This window comes from Zalophus californianus, chromosome 15 (assembly GCF_009762305.2).
Source record: "Zalophus californianus isolate mZalCal1 chromosome 15, mZalCal1.pri.v2, whole genome shotgun sequence".
Taxonomy (NCBI): Eukaryota; Metazoa; Chordata; class Mammalia; order Carnivora; family Otariidae; genus Zalophus; species Zalophus californianus.
Genome location: NC_045609.1, coordinates 37,888,129 through 37,907,406, shown reverse-complemented (window position 1 = coordinate 37,907,406; position 19,278 = coordinate 37,888,129). Strand labels below are relative to the sequence as shown.

Sequence of the window (19,278 nt, the reverse complement as noted above, 5' to 3'; positions counted from 1 at the left end):
GTCGCTCTGCTTTTTCGGTTTGTATGCTAATGTACTTTTATTTATTTCTTCTCCGTCAGTTGAGACTGTTCAGATGAGAATACTTTAAGAGAAACCTGAGACCCTGGTTGGCTTTGAAAGCTGCCAGAGGCATGTGTTCACATGATAAAGAGGCTGCCCTCCCCTCTGAGAAGTTTATAAATGTATTTAGAAAGAAATACATGACCTATATCGTGGTCAGAATGGAGGAGGCTGAAGTTGCTCTTTTTATTTTTTAAGGTTTATTTATTTATTTATTTGAGGGAGAAAGAGAGAGAGTGCACAAGCAGGGAGGAGAAGGAGAAGCAGGGTCCCCGCTCAGCGGGGAGCCCCTTGCGGGGCTCCGAACATAGGACCAGGACCCCGAGATCACGACCCGAGCCAAAGGCAGACGCTTAACCGACTGAGCCCCCCAGGCGCCCCTGAAGTTGGTCTTTGTGGTTAGGCTGTCAGTGCTTGTGTGATGGGCCATGGGTCCCAGCCTGCAGACACACCTATGGAAGGGGGAATGCCCTGGGGCTATTTGTAGGTGCCTCTCTATCCTCTGCCCTGGAGTCTGTCCACGGACTGTCATGGCTGCAGCAGAGAGCAGGGACACGTTGCCTCAGTCCTTATCCCAGACGAGGGGCCTTGCAGGGGGCAGAACAGCAAAGTGAGGGCAGGGAGCAATAGTCCTGCCTGGGCTCGTCTGCCCCACGGTCTGGTGCCGGGCCCCCCGCCCCCACAAGAGTACTGGTTTGGGGTCAGAAGATGCGGTTGGCGTTTAGCTGTGCTTTGGGTCACAGTAGTTAGAACCCAGACCTGTATCATGTTTTCTTTTTCATCCTTACAAATATCCCTTGTTATTTGTAGGTAGGTAGGCAGAGCAGTTCCTGTTTTTGTTCCAATTTTACAAGTGAGGAAACACGATAAACGCAAGGTACTGAAGGCTCCTTTTGAGTTTGAGGTGGGTTCCGCTCTGCGTAGAACTTTTTCCTCACTTGGCCAGGTCAGGTGTGGGTCTTCTGAACCTGGTCCTGAAGTTGGCGGATGCTAGGGTGGTAGCAGAAGAGGCCGGCAAAGGCCCGATGAGGGCCCTCTCTGGTGGACGGTGGCTCTCTCATTCACTGCTTACCAGTTGAGCCGTCCTGGGAGGTAGTGTGGGACTGGGGTTGTATGAAAGGTAGGCTATTGACTTTGATGGCGAGGGACTCTGATGAATCCTGACTCATGATGGGATGATGGAGGTGACAGCGGAGGAGAAACAGGTGGGGATTCTGCAGTTGGGGTGAAGAAGTCACAGCAACCTGTGGCTTCTTGCTAGTAGCCCCAGACTGGTACTTTAGGGGAACTCAGGTTGTGGGGCTGTCCAGGAAGGCCTGGAGAGGATTCATGGTGTGTGGAAGCTCAGTTTTAAGGGGAAGGGAATCCATTTTGGGGGTTTCATATCCCTGTGGGCGGACAATCCTATCTTTCCTTGTTCCTTTTTTGCTATGGGTATTTTATTTTTAAATTTCAAATCTTGTACTTGATTTAAGGAAAGTCCTTAACTTTCCCGGCATATGCTGAGGCCCAAAGGGAGCAAAGTACTGCCATCTAGAAGGCTAATAAATCAAAGGCGTCTCAAGGTCACAGTTATCTTCTTGCAACATCTCCACAGGACTTCTGGGGCCGACCCGTGCCAACCCAGTGCTGGCAAGAACCCAGGGTCTTTGCAGGGACAAATGCAGCATAGATGTGTTGAGAGAGGTTGCTGAACACGAAGGATGAGGCTACAGGTACTATCTGGGTGACAATTTCACTTTCTGGAAAATACTGTCTGTAGCTCCCTGTTACGCATTGCTTTTTTTCCCTTTTTTTTTGAATAGTAAGGTTATATTTATTTTTTTATTATGTTCAGTTAGCCAACATATAGTAGTACATCATTAGTTTTTGATGTAGTGTTCAACGATTCATTAGTTGTGTACAACACCCAGTGCTGCTCCCTTTTACGCATTGCTTTTTGAGTACCAAATACTCAAGAACACTTACCTCGTTCTATTTCCCCCTTTGACCTTGACCCTGACTCTTTTCTAATGGGTATGTGTCCTGGGCACAATGAACACATTCTGGATGAGGCTTGGAGAAGCTGCAAATATTCCCTTCAGCCTCTCTCCCCAGCTAAGCCTCCCTTCTTGGGTCCTCCCCAGCATCCGAGGGCCTCCAGGGGCGAGGGGCCTGGCTGAGCTCTCGCTCAGGCAGAAGCAGCCCTGGCCCTACAGTAAAGGATGCTAACTTGGCCTTCACCACACGAAGGGCTGAAAAGAACTTGAGAATTCCAATTAGGCTTAAACTAATGAGCTGGAAACTTTGGGGAAACCACTGTGGGCAATGAGGGGAGAGTGTGACCATCTTCCTTCTAATTAGCACTGGAAAAACTTGTGGTCCAGCTGGTAGCCAAGAGGAAGGGCAGTGTACAGAGGGAGCAAAATTTCTGAGAGCGTTATAAGAGGTGTGTAGGAATAGAGGCTGCTGAACAAAACCAGGCTCTTCCTCCTCTTGAAGGGTGGGGGTAGGAGGGAAGACCCTATATGGGGAAAGGCAGGCTTGAGTGGGCCTAGAGAGCCCCATCTCCCAGCTGGCCTCCTCACACGATGGGGCCTGGGGCTAGATAAAAGGGGAGAGACTTTGGGGAACTCAATTTTCTATTGTAGCCTGCATCATCCCTGAGGCCAGGTTCCCCTTGCTCATCTCTCTCTACTCTATTAGGCAGCCTCTGTCCCTTAATAAGGAAAACGCAGAAAAACCACCTGCTGCTGTCAAGAGCCACAGACCACCCGCTAGCCTCCGGCCATGCGTGGGGCACTGGGGCACCAAGGAAAGGGGTAGGGAAGAGCACACTAGGGGCCAGAGGGGGGTCGAACTAGGGTGTGTATCCTGGAGAAGGGTCCTCCTCACTCCCGAAGCCTGAGGATTTAGGGGTGTCCGGCCCGTGGTGTCGATAGCTGGTCACTCCTTCCCTCCCCACCGGGGGGGGGTCCTTTGGTAAAAAAAAAAACGGTGTGCCATGGGTGTCCCGCCATCCCCCTCAGGCCCCCGGGTCGCTCGGCTGGGGGCGCAGCACCTTGGAGAGAGACGCCCCATCTGGAGCCTTGTTTTGGGGCGCTCTACCTTGCGCTCGGGGGGTCAGGGGTGCGTGCCAGCGGGCCTCCGAGGGGTCAGCCTGTCCCCTGTCCAGCCCCGAACAGAGGCGAGCCGGCGCTGCGGGCCTCCTCCCCTCCCGCCTCGGGCGGCCTGAGCCCGCGCCCGCTCCAGTTGCTGCAGCTGCTGCTGCTGGCGGCTGCGGGGAGCGCGGGGAGCGCGCCGAAGCGGCTCGGGCGGCGAGGACGGGGACGAGGAGGAGCCGGAGGAGGCGAGGAGGGAGAACGAGCGGAGGAGGCCGAGGAGGCTCAGCGGCGTGGCGACGCGGCTCAGGGATCCCGGGGGGCATGGGCTAGCGGCCGGGGCAGCCCGGCAGCCGGACGCGGCGGACCTTCCGTGGCCCCGAGCGTGCAGGGGCGCCGAGCCGGAGCCGAGCGCAGCAGGGGACTGGAGGCTGGCGCGGGGGCGTCCCCGAGGAGGGGGCTGATTATCCGTTATTAACTAGTTGCCGCCTAATAAGCCAGGGGCGGCGGTTGAGCCGCGCGGGCTGCGCCCGGGGAGGGTCCCGGGCCGGAGCGCAGCGCACCCGCTTGGCGCACGGCGGGCCGGCGCGCAGAGCCGGGGCGGGCCCGGGGGCGGTGCAGACCCCGGGCGCTGGCGGCTCGTGGCGCCCCCTCGCTCTCGGCGCTGGGGGCCGGCGCAGCCCCGGGCGAGCGGGGCGCGGGCCGGGGCGAGGAGCAGCCCGCGCGCTCCATCCCCTCTCCACCCCCCCCCCCCGGGCGGGCGGGCGGGCGGCCGGGGGGAGGGCGGGCGGCGGCGGCGGCGGCGGCCCGCCGTATATATCTCGGCGCACCCCGCCAGGTCGCGCACAGCACCCGGAGCCCAGGCGCCTCCCCGCCCCCTCCCCGCGCTCCGCGGCGGCGGCGGCGGCAGCAGTAGCAGCAATATGGCTGTTGATGGGTGTTCGGGGTGGCGCTGGCGGCGGGAGGAGCTCCCCCGAGCCCCTGCGCCGGCTGCCCGTTGCTAGCTATGGCAAATGGTGGCGGCGGCGGCGGCGGCAGCAGCAGTAGCGGCGGCGGCGGCGGCGGCGGAGGCAGCAGTCTTAGAATGAGTAGCAATATCCACGCGAACCATCTCAGCCTAGACGCGTCCTCCTCCTCCTCCTCTTCCTCCTCCTCTTCTTCCTCCTCCTCCTCTTCCTCCTCGTCCTCGGTCCACGAGCCCAAGATGGATGCGCTCATCATCCCGATGACCATGGAGGTGCCGTGCGACAGCCGGGGCCAGCGCATGTGGTGGGCTTTCCTGGCCTCCTCCATGGTGACTTTCTTCGGGGGCCTCTTCATCATCTTGCTCTGGCGGACGCTCAAGTACCTGTGGACCGTTTGCTGCCACTGCGGGGGCAAGACGAAGGTAACGCGCGCCCCGGGCGCCCGCCCCCTGCGCCAGCCCCCTGCGCCAGCCCACCTCCTCGCTCCTCGCCGCGTCGGGCCGCCCTCCATCCCTGCCTGCCTTCCCCGCGCCGCCTGCCCTTCCCTCCGCTCTCCCCGCGCCCCGCTTGGCGCGGCGGGGCTGAGGAGTTGCCCCCGACCGGCGCGCTCCGGGACGCGGACGCCCAGTGCCGTCCCCTTGTTTATGGTGGGGTCGCCGGCGGCTGCAGTTGGGGCCGGACGCGGGGACGTGCGCCGCTCGGGGGCCGGGGTGCGGGGTAGGGACAGCGGAGCACGCGGGGCCCGAGGCCGCGGGGGGGCCTCCGGGTGCGTGTGCCGCCCGCCTCGCCCGCCGCGGCCGGGCTCCTGGTGGTGGGAGACCGGGAGCACGTCGGCCCGCACTTCAGAAACCTGTTGGGGAGCCGAGTTCGCGGAGTCGGACGGCAGGGGAAACCCTTTGGGCAGGGGAGAAAATCTTCTGCACTGGGGAACCCCGGGGGAGGAACCTGGCCAGAGGAAGTGGGGGGGGGGGCTTGGGGACAGCGAGGGAAAGTTGGGGAGATGCATCCCAGTTTTGGAGGCAACCCATGGAGGCTGCCACTTTAGGAATGTGGCGAGGTCGCACATCTGATGTCACCTTCCTCCCCATCCCGTAGATATTCTCGTGGAACATACCCCCACCCCAAGTTCTTCAGCCTCTGTATTCTCGCCCCCACGCCACCCCCCCTTAGGTCCCCGGAAATGCCGCCAGCAGCGGGTAGCTGGAGCAAGGAGGTCCGCGCGAGAGCCTCCGAGGCCGCGGTTTCGCGCGGAGCCTCCTCCCAGGCGCTTTTGAGGTGGCTGGATGTCGGCTTAAGCTATTCCTGGCGCCGAGACGCCCACCAGCACCGAGGCTCACTACACCTTAAGTATGGTTGCTAGGCTGACTGCCTGGTCTGTCGCCGTGTCCCTAGAGATGTCCTCCTCCCCCTCCTCCCCCCACTGGCTGAAGGTGAAGGGCTGGGGCAGTTTTTCACAGAAAACTGCAAAATAAAGAACTGGAAAAAAGAGGGACGGAGCTGCATTGTGTTTGAGTAATTCCCATCCTAAGGGACTTCACAGCGCCAACATTTTCGGAGGGAGGGGAGATCAAAGGGAAGAGGGGAAGGGCGCAGGGTAGAGGCAGATCTTGGGATGTTCACACCTTTTTCTAGTAAAGTTAATCCCAGGACCCCTCAAACTTCCACAGGGCTCCACAACTTGTAGCAGCCGCCTTAGTTGCTATGGCAAGTAGGGAAGCCAGGGGCTGTTGGTGAAGCACAGGGTGAACTCAGGCTCTCTCTCCTGATCATTAATTATACACCGCGCTGCGTGCTGCAGCTCAGCTGTGTTTTGCGGCAGCACATTTGTGTTTTGGAAAATACTGGTGTGTTGGAAATAAGGGAGAAAAATAGAAGCCATTCTCTCTCTTCCTCCTCCTCCCACTTCTCCTGAGGCTTCCAGATGTTGGCCAGCCAGCTTTGGAGTTACCTCCTCCGCCATAGAGGTTTCGCCTTACTTGTCCAGGTGGGAAACCTCCCACATTCCAGAGAAGCAAACAGGTTAAGCAAAGTCAGAACCGTGAGACCCCGAGACCATGCTTCTTGCCTTAGCCTTCCTCTTAACCGCTTGTTCGTGGAGTCTTCTTGATCACACGTTCGCTCATCTCCTCCTCCGCCTAGTCTTGAGTCCTGGAGTTTCGTTTGTGGTTTTCCTTTACTGAGAGTCTGTGTCTGCCCTTAGGGGAGGGATAGCTCCTGGTCGTGGGCATCTAAAATGTTCAAAACCACTGAGTGGTTTGGGTGCAATTTTTAACAGCCTCCTCATCCTTAAGGAATTGGGCATTCTTGATCGTAATGAAAACTTTCCAGTGAGTCAAAATAAGTTGTGGTGTTTTTGTGATCGTAGGGTTTTAAACATTGCTTCCACGTGCTTTTACCCTAGGGGTCCACGAATGTCCCTGCAGTCCCTGTGATGAAATGCTACTTGGATTGTTCACATAATCTCTTCCATAAAATGATGACCAAGCATAACTTCTGTCAGTCTTCTCAAGAAAAGCGGTTTTTGGCAATGATCGTTAGAAAAAATGATCCCTGTCTATTAGGCTATATTTTGTAGCTATGAGACTGACTGAGCTGACATAACTGGAAGTTTCTACAAAAAATCAACCTGGGACGAGAGGTGCTTGCAGTTGGTTGGGAGCTTATGAGTCCAATGGAGAATGAGGTCAGGTTGCTTTTGATGCCATTAGAGTAGACTTTAAAACATGCCCAGAATCTCTTAATAACTACCCCTGGATTTGCTCACTTGAACCATGTGTGGCCAGCTCATTAATAGGAACTTAGGCCTTTTCTGAGCTTTTCTTTCTACCCCCGAGGTCTGTATTTTTACTGCCATCATGGTTTTTTGTCCTTCATTCTTTTTACTTTCCAAGTATTTGGTAGTTGTCGAGGTGCCGTATGAAAGAACGCATTTGTCCTAAGTTTGGAATAATGATTTTAGCGCTAGGCTTCCCAAGCAAACTGAGACTGCTTTTGCACAGAATTCTGTCGGCTCTCAGATGTGCTCACCCTCACCCTCATTCAGTCCCAAGATGGTTTGAACAGGAGCTGGGGTCTCGTGGAGGGCTGGTTTCTAGCTTCTGAAATTCCATGGGAGGTAAATTTCCGCAGGGTGTCCTGACATCACAAGTATGTGGCCTCTGGGACGGCACCATCTTTTTGGATCAAAGGAAGCTGGGACTATGGGTGTGCCTCATGGGGCATCTCATCATTAGCACCTTTGGCCTCTGAATCTCAAGTGGTGAGTGACTTTACTGTTTTGAAAAGAAGGGAATGTGGACTTTATTCGGGAAATGAGAGAACTAATCACATTTCCCCCTGTTGGGAACTTGGGCACAATCATCCAGTCCCGTGTTCTTTGCTGTACTTTATCACATTATTGTTTTTCTCTGTTGGGTTTCGTCAGAGCTCTGGGTTCATGAGGCTGTGATGTTTTGAGGTCCAGTCCAGTTGTAGTGAACAGTGAGCAGCTCAGGCAGCCTGGATCAGGCCATGACCTTGAAGAAGTCATTTAACATCTCTGGGCTCTTTTTCCTTGTGTTTAAAATGTGGAGATTGAATTCTGTGACTTCTGATGCCCCTTCCTGCTCAGTGATACAGTGTCAGTGGTTGGAATGAGTTGAGAAACTACGGGGAAAGTTTCTAGCTCAGAATGTGTTTTGCAGTTTTCTGGCAAATTCTTTAGGAATTCAGCCTTGGAGTGCTTTTGCATCTTTATTCCCGCCTTCTCCTCTTCCAGCACACGGTCTCCTTCTCTTCAGATTAGCCTGGGGAAACTGAGGTCAGCTTTCTGAGGGAGCTGTGGCTTGCGGGGGGACCTGAATGTGGCCAGGCATAGGCTCAAGCCTGCTCTCAGTTTGAGCTATCCACGCTGTAGAAGTTTGGGCTTGATCAAGCCTGGTCTGCATATAATGAATTATTGTCTCCATGGCTGTGTCTGAGAAAACAACACGTTTTCTCTGTCAGGTTCGTGACTAATATAAATATCAGATCCTGTTATGGCTTGGTAATTACCCAGGGTCTGGCCCGACGCATCCAATCAGGGCTGGAGCTCCAGTGCCTCAGAATTCTTGATTCTAGTTTGGCCCTGCTGCCTCATCTCATCTTGGGGGTTGCCTGCACTGGATGACCTTCAGCTAATTCTCTCTGATCAGATCACTTAGGGTGGCCTTGGAGAAGTTCTCAGGTCCCAGTCACAGGGGAGTTCCAGCAGACCTTCCCTCGAGCAGAGGGCGTTTGCTGCCCATTACCTGGCTCTCTTCATGGAAATGCGCGCTTTATCGTAGAGACTCAGCAGTCAGATCCGAGTGCGAATCCTTGGTTGCACACTTAGTAGCAGGGCATCTTTGGCTGGCAGCCATATCAAGCCTTGATTTCTTCATCTGTAAAAGGAGCATAATGAGGCTTACTTTGTAGGATGCTTATGAGGAGTAGCAATAATGGGTATATAGTACCCAGCAAATGCCTGGCACTAAGCAGGCTTCCTGTAAATAGCTCCACAAAGTGGTGAGTTTGTTTTCTCCTTGATTCCTTGAACGTTTTTGGCCCCAGAGGGGCACAGACTACAACAAGTAGAACTTTTTTGAGCCAAAAGGAACCTCTAGGCTCTGAAGTCTCCTGTCCTTGGGTCCAACAACCACTTAGGGTCAGACTGAAATTTGGGTTCATGGCTCTTGGCTGTTGCAGGGCTGGAGGATTGGGGCGGGGCAGCCAGGGAAGGCTGTGTGTTTTGACGGTTGCTCTTTGGATGGTGGGGACGTTGGTGGACTAGTGTTGACTAGTGTTGACACCGTCTGGCTCCAGGAGCGGTAGACCGAGAAGATGTGAACAGTTTGGTAGGAGGGCAGGGGCCGGCCAGCGTCATACCTTTGAGAAGGGACCACGTCCATCCCTGTTACCCCAGTCCAGAGCTCACAGACCTGTTCCCTTGATGATGTCACAGTTTCCTGGCCAGGGTTCTCTGTACCAGCACCAGCTCTCCTCAGAGCGGTGTTGCCCAAAGTGTGTTCTGTGGAGCACTTGCCCTTTACCTCGTGAAAAACGTTGTGAGTCAATGGCACACCTGAGCGCCCCCTTGGAGAGTCACATCCCAGGCTTGGGGACGTCCTGTAGTAGAGAAATTGGTGAAACTGCGCTTACCTGACCTCCCATAGAGCAGACTTGCTTAGCTGTCCAGCCTGCTGTGCCGTACCCGAGTCAGCCTGTGACCTTGGGCAAGGACTTTGCTGCTTTGTGCCTCAGTTTCCTCATCCACAAATTGGGGGTTGTCATAGAGCACAGCCCTGTGGGGTAGCTACTCTCTCTAGCCCTATTTTGTAGACTTTCCTAAGAGGACATTGGTGACCTAAAGCCTTGGGCTGACTCCGTATCCAGGTGTGCCTGGACTTGTCCAACATGCATCAGGAGGGCAGGAAGAGCTGCCCTATCATTTGGCATGGGGCAGAAAGAATTCCAAGGGTAAGGCCAAGTGGGCCCCCTGTTTGCCTTACTACTGTCCTCCTCCCTGGGTGGGGACATTCACTGGGTGCCTGGTAGTTGGGGAGTAAGTGCTTGCTTTGGGTCTCTCTCTCTAGTCTCACCAGGGCAAGAGAAGCGTGCTGTTGAAACAGGCTGGCCCTGGAGTGTGGTGGCAGGACCTCTTGCCCAAAGTGGGCAGCGGGGGTGTCCCAGCTCATGGTGGCAGTGGCCGTGCTAACCTGTGAATCACAGCAGCCAACACCACCTCGGGCCTTCAGAGCGGTGGAGCCCCTGGAGGGCTGCCTCTGTGGCTCCCCTGGCGGGGGGTGGGGGTGGTGGGGAGGGCTGTGTTTATGCAGTGACGTTGCAGCTCCTGGACCCTGCGGGGAATCCTGCCCTTCGTGGAGACGTGTCTAGGGGTCAGGCAAGGTCAGGCCTCTTGCGGGAGCTCTGAAATTCCACAGCCTTTCTGCTTCCGGCAGGGAGCAGACCGACTGAAAGTGCCTCCTTTTTTGAAATGCTTCTCTTGAGTGGGTGGAATCCTGGCCCCGGGCACACAGGGAAGGAATCTCAGCCTCAGAGGCAGGGGGTTCCTAGCATTCTGGGTAGGAGTCTCAAGGAGTGTTCAGTTGGGATATCAGAGCTCTTCCTCCGAGGGCTGGAGAGAACATCTGTTGATCTGCTCCGGGGGGGGGCGGGGGGAGGTTGGGAGCGCGGGCTTCTCACACCTTAATATGCATATGAATCACCTGGGGAGCATTAAAACGCAGCTTGTGATTCGGAAGGCCCAGGGTCAGGCCTGAGGTTCTGCGCATCTGACCAGACGGGCGGGTGTGCCTCTGCTGTGCAGACCCTACTTTGAGGAGCAAGGACCTGGGCCACTCCTCAGCCTCCAGTCAGTGCCTCCCTGAAAAAAAAAAAAAAAAGCCTATTTTTGAATATGGAAATTCCCAGCTCTAGAGCTGCAGGGGAGGGGTGGGACGAGGAAGATTCCCTGTTGCCAGGACAGCCAGGTAGAGAAGACGTGGCTCAGGCCCCTCCGCGCTGCTGTGGTTCAGTCTGGGCCCTTCCTGCTACAGCCAACCATTCGGGTACCTGCTCCCAAGGAACCCACAAGCACTGTTGGTTTGGGTTTGGGTTGTGGTGGCCAGAGCCGCGTTCTGTGGATGCACAGGGTGTGGTGTGTGTTGCTGGCTCATACTTGCGGGCTCTCCCTTTCGCCAGTCGGTCAACACTGCAAGGGGTGAGGCTTCCCGAAGTCCAGGGTGGCAACTCAGCCAAACCACCTTCTTGCAAAATTAAAGGCTCATGGTGTTGCCTGGGCTGCACTGTGGTGATGCGCCAGGAAGCCAGTTGCTGGCCACTCCCTCCGGGGTGTTTGAAGTCAGGGGGCAGCAAAACTGCCAGCCTGATATTCCGCAGGGGCCTGGGTGGGCCTTCCCAAATGGAGGGGTCAACTTAAAAGGATTGGCCTCAAGACAGATCCTGAGTGTGGGGGAGATGGGGGTGGGGGCGGGGGCTGTGCTGTGCCCCCTCCAGCTGTTCTTCTCAAGGATTCTGGCAGGTGAAATGGAAAGTAGCTCCTTTTGTCACCTTAGCACGGTTGTTTGCAGCTCCTATTCTCAGGGACTTTTTCCTTGAGATGTGCTGTTTATGGCGTTCCATTGTCAAAGAGTAGAAGCTGGAGTAAACTCCCAGCCAAAAGCATCTTCAGCCAGAATGAAGAAGGGCTTAGCACAGAATAGGTCCTCAGATAATGTTATGGTTACGATTGTTGTTGTTGATTTTGCTTTTATGACCTGGTAAGTACATACGTACTATGTGCCCGAAACCGAGCTGGTGCTAGGGGAAAAATAAGACCCAGTTGTGACTTACCAGTTATGTTCTTATGGGGTGTGCTCATGTCTGGTGTCTGAGTTGCCTGCAAACCCCCCGAGGGCAGGAACTGAGTCCTCTAAACACAAGCACACATATATGTTGGGAAGGCCCTTTCTATGGTGGTTAGCTGGGGGCCGGGTGGGAGTCTAGTAGGCGCAAATACATTTTGCTGCTTTTTCTGGTTAATTCATTAGAAGCTAGGGAGAAAGTCTGGGTGAAAGGGAGGGGTTTGATTTGGTGACACGATGATGTTTGAGTCATTCCTGGGTTTCAGTTATTTGTGCCACCCAGTCTCTCTTGACCAGTGGCTAGCAAGGATTTAGTTCATGATGAGCAGCTGTTTGTGAGCTGGATGAGTCAGGTGGGGGGGGGGAAGGGCAGCTTCAGAATAATGCAAGATGGAATTTGCTTTGTTTTCAGCATTATTTGGTGATTGTCTTTGTCTAATTGCCAATTTAGAAATGTAATTGACACTCCAGGTCCAGAATGGATGTACTTAACATCCTCATCTCCCTGTAAGATCTCATTACCTGTATGACTAATGCTTTTTTACATGGCCAAACGTGAAATTATTTAAGACATCTCGTTCACTTTGTATTCCTTGCTGTTTCATTGGCCTCCCTACCTGGTTTTCTGAGGGCTCCAGATCTGGTTTACTCTGGGCATTTCAAAGGTAATTAGCGGAAATGCCTGTATTCCTCTCTTCTCTCCTTCCTGCTTTCCTTCCCTTCTTCTATAGCGATTCCTGCCAAGTCTGGGAACAGAGACTGAAGTTGGCGGGTTAGTGGACAGCAAACAGGGACTTGATCTCGCTAACTTAGAAGCACCTGGCATTACAAAGTCATAGAGGTGGAAGGGAGACTTAGGGCCTGGGTCCTACCTTCTCCCCAGTGCCAGGGCTGGGAGCCCTGTGCCCTGTCATCACTGGGGATGGGGGTGCTTATGATCTTCTGAGGCCGCTGTTCCACAGAGGGCAACCCACTTTGGAATGAATGGAAAGATCCTTCTCCTTGCACTAACCCGTCTTGCTTCTGGTCTGTTTCCATGACACACAGAACAAATCTTGGTGGATAATAGATTTCAGGTTCTAAATCCAGCCCAGGAAGGCTCAGAGTTGGGTGGTGGTTAATGTCAGCAATATTGTTGGGGGGGTAGAATGCCCATAGTTCTATCCCCTCTCAAGCTACTTTCTTCTTCTCTTGATGACTTCCTGGTGTCCTTCACCTGGGGTTGTAAGGTTTCTCCTTGTCCCATTCCCCAAAGTTTGGAAAGTGGCCCATTTTGGCTGTTGGTTCTGATAGTTTGCCCTCCAGAATGTGTCTGGTCTTGTTAGAAGCTGTGGGTGGAGGTTTTGGCTGTCCCTGGGCCATTAAGTTACCTCTTTGTCAATGACACATGCACCGTGTTCCAAAGTTTAGCTCCCTTCACAGTTTAGTGTTGGACTTGGCTGGGAGCAGATGTGATTCTGGGGCCATGCCAGGAATCCAGATGTAGAGTGCGGATCCTTTGTTAAGACGCCTGAGTTGGACTCTGCTTTCTAGGTGTCGGCTGTTCCCGAAGGAGAGAGAGCAGATCTGGATCTGGACCCTCTTTTTGTACCATTTAAGTAGAGCTGCTTCTTAGGATCGAGGGTACTTCCTCCCAGCTGCTCACCTTACCTCTTCCCTGGGCTTCCATATATTACTGTCGCCATTTCTCCTATTCTGTGGAACAGAAAGAAACCAGAAAAGAGAACATGCAAGAGGAGAAGGTGAGGGAGAGTAGGGGGTAGAGGGAGATGTTCACACAATGAAAAACAGGATTTCTCTTCTGAGAAATATATGATTGGATGGATTTTGTTTTTAGTTCCTGCACCTTTGTCTTAATGAATAAGTCATGACAATGAGTAGGTGACCTCACCCCCAAGGAGTGAAGCATTATGTAAAGAACAGTAGAAAGAATGATTTCACCTTTGGAAGATTTTAGCCCTTCCAGTGAGAAGTGTTGTCTAGCTAACTGGTAGTATGGAGCCTGGGTGGCCGGTGGCCCAGATACTGGGAGTCACAGGCTCTGTGGAGATCTTCCTTGCTTGCCTATTACACAGGAGCAGAATCCTGCCCCTTTTGGGGAGTAGTTGCTGCATTAACTTGTTTTCCCTTTATGTGACTTTGGAGTATAGACCTTTTATGGCTCTGGAGGGGAAAAGTGGGTATCCAATGATAATCCAGTGGAGAACTCAGAGAAAGGGCTCTTAGGCTTGTAGGAAGGTTTGGAAGAAGCAGGGTTTACCCAGGTGCTGGGGATTTTCATGACCAACAGTAGCTGGCAACAGCTTTATATACTTTTTTTTTTCTTCTTTGTGCATCTGGGAGCACTTTTTATAAAATGCTTTAAGAAAGTGCTCCCAGGAATTGTTTTAGCTACCTATGAATTATGGCCATTTCTCCCGTGAATTGTGTCAGCTACAGCTGACCAGGTGTAAGATTCTTGAAGGGTGTAGGAATGGTGTCTTTAGCTGAACACACAAGAGAAGTCAGTGGTTTGTTTCAGTCTTAAAAATGGCATCCTTTCTTCAAGTTCGTGTGCAACACTGTTTTCCTCATAAGATTTCTTTTTTTTTTTTTAATTGAGGTATAGTTGACATACAGTATTACATCAGTTTCAGGCATACAACATAATTTGATATTTATATGTTGTGAAATTATCACCACAGTAAGTCTCGTTAATATCTGTCACCATATATAGTTAAGGAATTTTTTTTCTTGTTATGAGGTCTTTTAAGATTTATTCTCTTAACAACTTTCAAATATGCAACACAGTTTTATTAATAATAGTTGCTTTGCTACACATTACATCCCCATGACTTACTGATTTTACAACAACAAGTTTGTATCTTTCTCTACCTATTTCGTACACCTTGAATTCCCAGCCTTTGGCAACCACCAATCTGTTCTCTTATCTTTGAAGTTTTTTTGTTTTTGTTTTTTTTCAACAGTGTGAATATACTTAAGACTCCTGAACTATACACTTAATATGGTTAAGATGGTAAGTTCTCTGCTATGCCTATTTTACCACAATAAAAAAAAAAAAAAAAGGAAAAAATTCCTCCTGGAGATGACCCCCCATTATCTTTCACATGTAAGTGAGATCATATGGTATTTCTCTTTCTCTGTCTGACTTATTTTACTTTACTTAGCATAGTGCCCTCAGTACCATCCATGTTGTGGCAGATGGCAAGTTTCATTCTTTTTTATGGCTGAATAATACTCAGTTGTCTGTCTGTGTATCTAGCTACCTATCAATCACATGTTCTTTATCCATTCCTCTATCAGTGGACACTTAGGTTGTTTCCATATCATGCATATTGTAAGTAAAGCTGCAATGAACATGGGGGTGCATATATCTTTTTGAGTTAGTGTTTTTGGTTTCTTTGGATAAATGCCCTGAAGTAGAATTGCTGCATCATATGGTAATTCTATTTTTAATTTTTTGAGGAATTGCCATACTGTTTTCTAGAGTAGCTGTACCAGTTTACATCCCTACCAACAGTGCACACGGGTTCCCTCTTCTCCACTTCCTGGCTATGTTATTTCTTGTCTTTTTGATAATAGCTATTCCAACAGGTGTGAAGTGATAGCTCATTGTTTTTTTTTTTTTTTTAAGTATTTATTTGGAGAGAGAGAGAGAGAGGGAGAGAAAGAATGAGTGGGGCGGGGGAGAGGGAGAAGCAGACTTCCTGCTGAGCAGGGAGCTCTATGTGGGGCTTGATCCCAGGACCCTGAGGTCATGACCTGAGCAGAAGGCAGATGCTTAACTGACTGAGCCACCTAGGCGCCCCTCATTGTAGTTTTGATTTGCATTTCCCTGATGATGAGTGATGTTGAGCATCTTTTAATCTATCTGTTGGCCATCTGGATGTCCTCTTTGGAGGACTGTCCATTCAGATTTTCTGCCCATTTTTTTAAAATCAGATTGTTTGCTTTTGTTTCTCCTTTGTTCTATAAGTTCTTTATGTATTTTGGATACTAACCCCTTATCAGATATATGATTTGCAAATATTTTCTCCCATTCAGCAGGTTGTCTTTTCATTTTATTGATGGTTTCCTTTGTCCTACAAAGGTTTTTTTAGTTTGATGTAGTTCCACTTGTCTATTTTTGCTTTTGTTGCCTTTGTTTTTAGTGTCAAATCCAAGACTGATGTCAGGGAGCTTACCGCCTGTGTTTTCTTCTAGGAGTTTTGGGTCTTACATTCAAGTGTTTCATCCATCCATAAGACTTCTTTTTTAACTTCAGTGTTTAACACTTTTATCCTCAACATAGAGTAAGTGTACTCCTACACTTTTATCCTCAACATAGAGTAAGTGTACTATACTTTTATCCTCAACATAGAGTAAGTGTACTCTATGTTCATTGTAGAAATGTACAGCAAGGCATTAGGGGAAAAAAAAGGGCACCTCATACCTACTGGGATGGCTACTATTAAACAAACAAACAAACCCAGAAAGTAACAAGTGTTGGCTAAGCTGCGAGGATTTGGAATCCTTGTGCACTGTTGATGGGAATATAAAATGATGCAGTCACTGTGTATAAAAGTATGGTGGTTCCTCAAAAAAAAAAAATAAAAAATTAGATTACCATATGATTCAGCAATTCTACTTCTGGGTACAAGTCCAAAAGAAGATATTTGCACACCCATGTTCATAGTAGCAGTATTCATAAAAGCCAAAAAGTAGAAGCTGCCCAAATGTTCACTGACAGATGAATGAAAAAACAAAATGTACTATATACATGCAATGGAGTATTATAAAGCCTTATAAAGAAAGGAGTTTCTAAAACGTGCTACAGCGTGGATGAACCTTGAGGATGTTATGCTAAGTGAAATGGGCCAGACACAAAAGGACAAAAACTGTATGATTCTGCTTAAATGAAGTACCTAGAATGGTCAAATTCATAAAGATAGAAGTGGAATTGTGGTTACCAGGGGCTACAGGGAGGGGGAGATGGGGAGTTGTTTAATGGGTACAAAGTGTCACTTTTGCAAGATGGAAACATTCTGCACAACAGTGTGAATATACTTAATACTCCTGAACTATACACTTACTATGGTTAAGATGGTAAGGTCTCTGCCATGCCTGTTTTACCACAATAAAAAAAAAAAGGAAAAAAAATTCCTTCAAGTCCTACCCCCTGGAGATGACCTCCCCCCATTATCTTTGGGCACGTTTTCTTTCCAGACACATTCTTCACTGTGGTGCTCATGTTTGTCCTTGGGGCAGCTAGTAATTTTCCTCTAAGGTTGGTAAATGGCAGTCCCATGAGAAGTACCCAACCTGGCTTTGTTTGGTTTAGGTGGTATCCACACTGAGAGCCGATGGAACAACTCTGCTTCTGCCTGAGGAGTCTGGTTTAATGGTGTCTATTCTTAGAGTAAAGTTAAAGGCTGCTGGAGTTTTGATTTTTGACATATGAGTGGCTCTGTTGTCTCAGGCAGGTCATTGTCCCTGGGCCTCAGTTTTCTTATATGTAACAAGTTCTCTGACTCAGTGATTTCAATATATAGCCATTTCTTCAATCAGATTCTAAAGTTATCATTTGTACCTGATGAAGAACCCAAGAGCAAATCATTCAAGGCCAATGGGCAGCTCTGGTTCTATTATAAATCGCAAGAGTGAAATCTGATTGATGTGTCCCCGGAACGTCAATACTGGCTTTGATGTGGTGGCATATTTAAGAATTACAGTCTAAGGACATAGACCCTTTTGGAAATACCCTCAAACTTGTCATTAAAAAAAAAAAAAAGTTCTCAGAAGTAGGTTTTTGTGACTCTGCTATTACTTCTAAGGAAATAGCCACATCATTGTTTAGGTTTCAGTTTTAATTTTTGGTGTGGAGGCAAGGTCGAAGACGTCTTAGATTATAGACTGTAAGTGGTGCACTGTGATATGCTGGCTTTGTGGAGGTTGGGCATAAAAAGAAACCTCTCATTAAAGAGAAGGTCGTGCAAATCAACCTACTTCGATGCTTTTCTTTGACTTGCCCCAGAAGGCAACCCTGGAGTGAGAATGTTCATCTTGGCTCTGTTCCATGGAGCATTCTAGCCTCCAGAAGCCAGGATGGGCTGATCAGAGCTTCTGTGGCAAAGGAGTGAGCAAGGGTCTGAAGGGACGATCCCCACACATTCAATAACTTCTGAAATGAAATCCCCCCCCCACCCCCAAACTGTGAGCAGCTAGTACATCAGATCTGACTGAATAGTCTTAGGTTACATAACATCAATTGGATCATGCTACCGGGGGCCACGTGTTACATTTTAACTTGTCACAGACACATTACACTAGCACTTCACAGATCCGCAGGGTTCCACGTAGCTTTTGGGTATACTTGAGTGAATTGGTGATTGTGTAGGACTCGATGAAGCCTAGGCAAAAATACTTCTTTAAATTTTTCTGTAGTGTCGTTACGCTCATATTAGGGGGTGCAGACATCCTGCAAGTATTTCTTACAAAGATAAACTAAAAATTGAGATGGTAGATATTGGATCTGCTGTACTGAATGGTTGATTTGTAGCCATGAACCAGATATGACAGAGATTTTTAAAACTCTGGATATCTTTTCATTTTCTGGTGACAGGCAATACAAGCGCTATATTTTTAATTGGTCCCTTCTTTAAGTCAGGAGCTGAAATGTTATCATGCAAATCTCTCCTGAGTTGCATGGAAACTAATAAAATCACAAAGGTTTCTATTTGTACTCTGTGAACACAGACGGTAATGAAGCTGAAACAGCGATCTCCAGGGGATGATGCTATTTAAATGCGAGGCAAGGCTTTCAAAGGATTCTAATGGTGAAAAGAGAAACCAGCAAGTGAGCGGTCCGTTCTTTCCTCCCTACCTCACCTACACTCCTCTGTATACTTCCTGACCTCAGGAAGAATTAATTTAAAACAAAGACCTCTAATCTCTAATACATCCTGTCTGTCACCTGTTGTAGCCAACAGCAGTGGACTCTCAGACAGTCTCTCTTGGCCATTTGTTCCTCCTCTTCAGGCATGCCATGGATCCCTTACTGGTGCTTTTGTTTTGGTAAGTCTATGTGTACCGGGATAACTGACTTCTTAGGCAAAAAAATAAACTTTTTTTTAGAGTAGTTATTATGCATCAAGCACTGTTTTAATACGCTCCTTATGTTTATTATGTTACCTAACCTTCAAAACAGTCCTATGGAGTAACCATGTTTATAATCCCCATTTTATAGATCAGAATACTGAGGCACAGAGAACATCTGTATCTGTATATCTATAAAATTTTGGATAACAGACTTTGAGTGCTTACTGTGTGTCTGGTTATTTCTAAGCTCTTTACATGCATTATCTTATTTAATTCCCACGACAACCCAGTAAAATAGGCGGTACTACTGTCCCTTTACAGATTAGGAAACTGAGGCATGGAGAGGTTGAGTAACTTGCCCCGGGTCACACACGTGAGGGGCAGAGCCAGGTTTGAGTCCAGGAAGGCGGGCTGTGGAGCCTGTGTGTCTCATCCTTGCCCTGTACACCTACAGGTTTACCTCCCGTAGTGGTAGGTTGGCTCTGCTCAGCTCATCTGTGCCAAAGAGTGAGGGAAAACATGTAGGCATAGGTAGAACTGAAAAGAGCTGGTGTGTGGAGACTCATGCACCATCCCTAAATGAGGTGTGAGATCCCTTAGAAAATTCAGGGAATTCTATACTATGAGGATAGAAATGAACCTTAAAGGTTATCTAGTCCTTTTAATCTCTCTAAGTCTTGCATTTCCTTGCTGGAACATGGGATCATCACCCTTTCTCTACTTGATTGGCAGGTA

The 19,278-nt window shown here is 49.9% G+C and overlaps 1 protein-coding gene across 28 annotated transcripts in view; it reads left to right on the top strand.

Annotated features, from left to right (window-relative positions):
- Positions 1-3,933: 3,933 nt before the first annotated feature.
- Positions 3,934-19,278, top strand: part of KCNMA1 (potassium calcium-activated channel subfamily M alpha 1) — a 746,603-nt gene continuing 731,258 nt past the window's right edge. For 24 of the 28 annotated variants that reach the window (XM_027596088.1, XM_027596077.1, XM_027596070.1 and 21 more), the window contains exon 1: positions 4,147-4,527. In XM_027596088.1, the coding sequence (XP_027451889.1) occupies positions 4,147-4,527 (381 nt within the window). Of the gene's footprint in view, positions 4,528-5,275; positions 5,539-19,278 lie in introns of those variants that run through there. The other 4 variants (XM_027596063.1, XM_027596092.2, XM_027596090.1 and 1 more) reach the window with 2 other exon arrangements.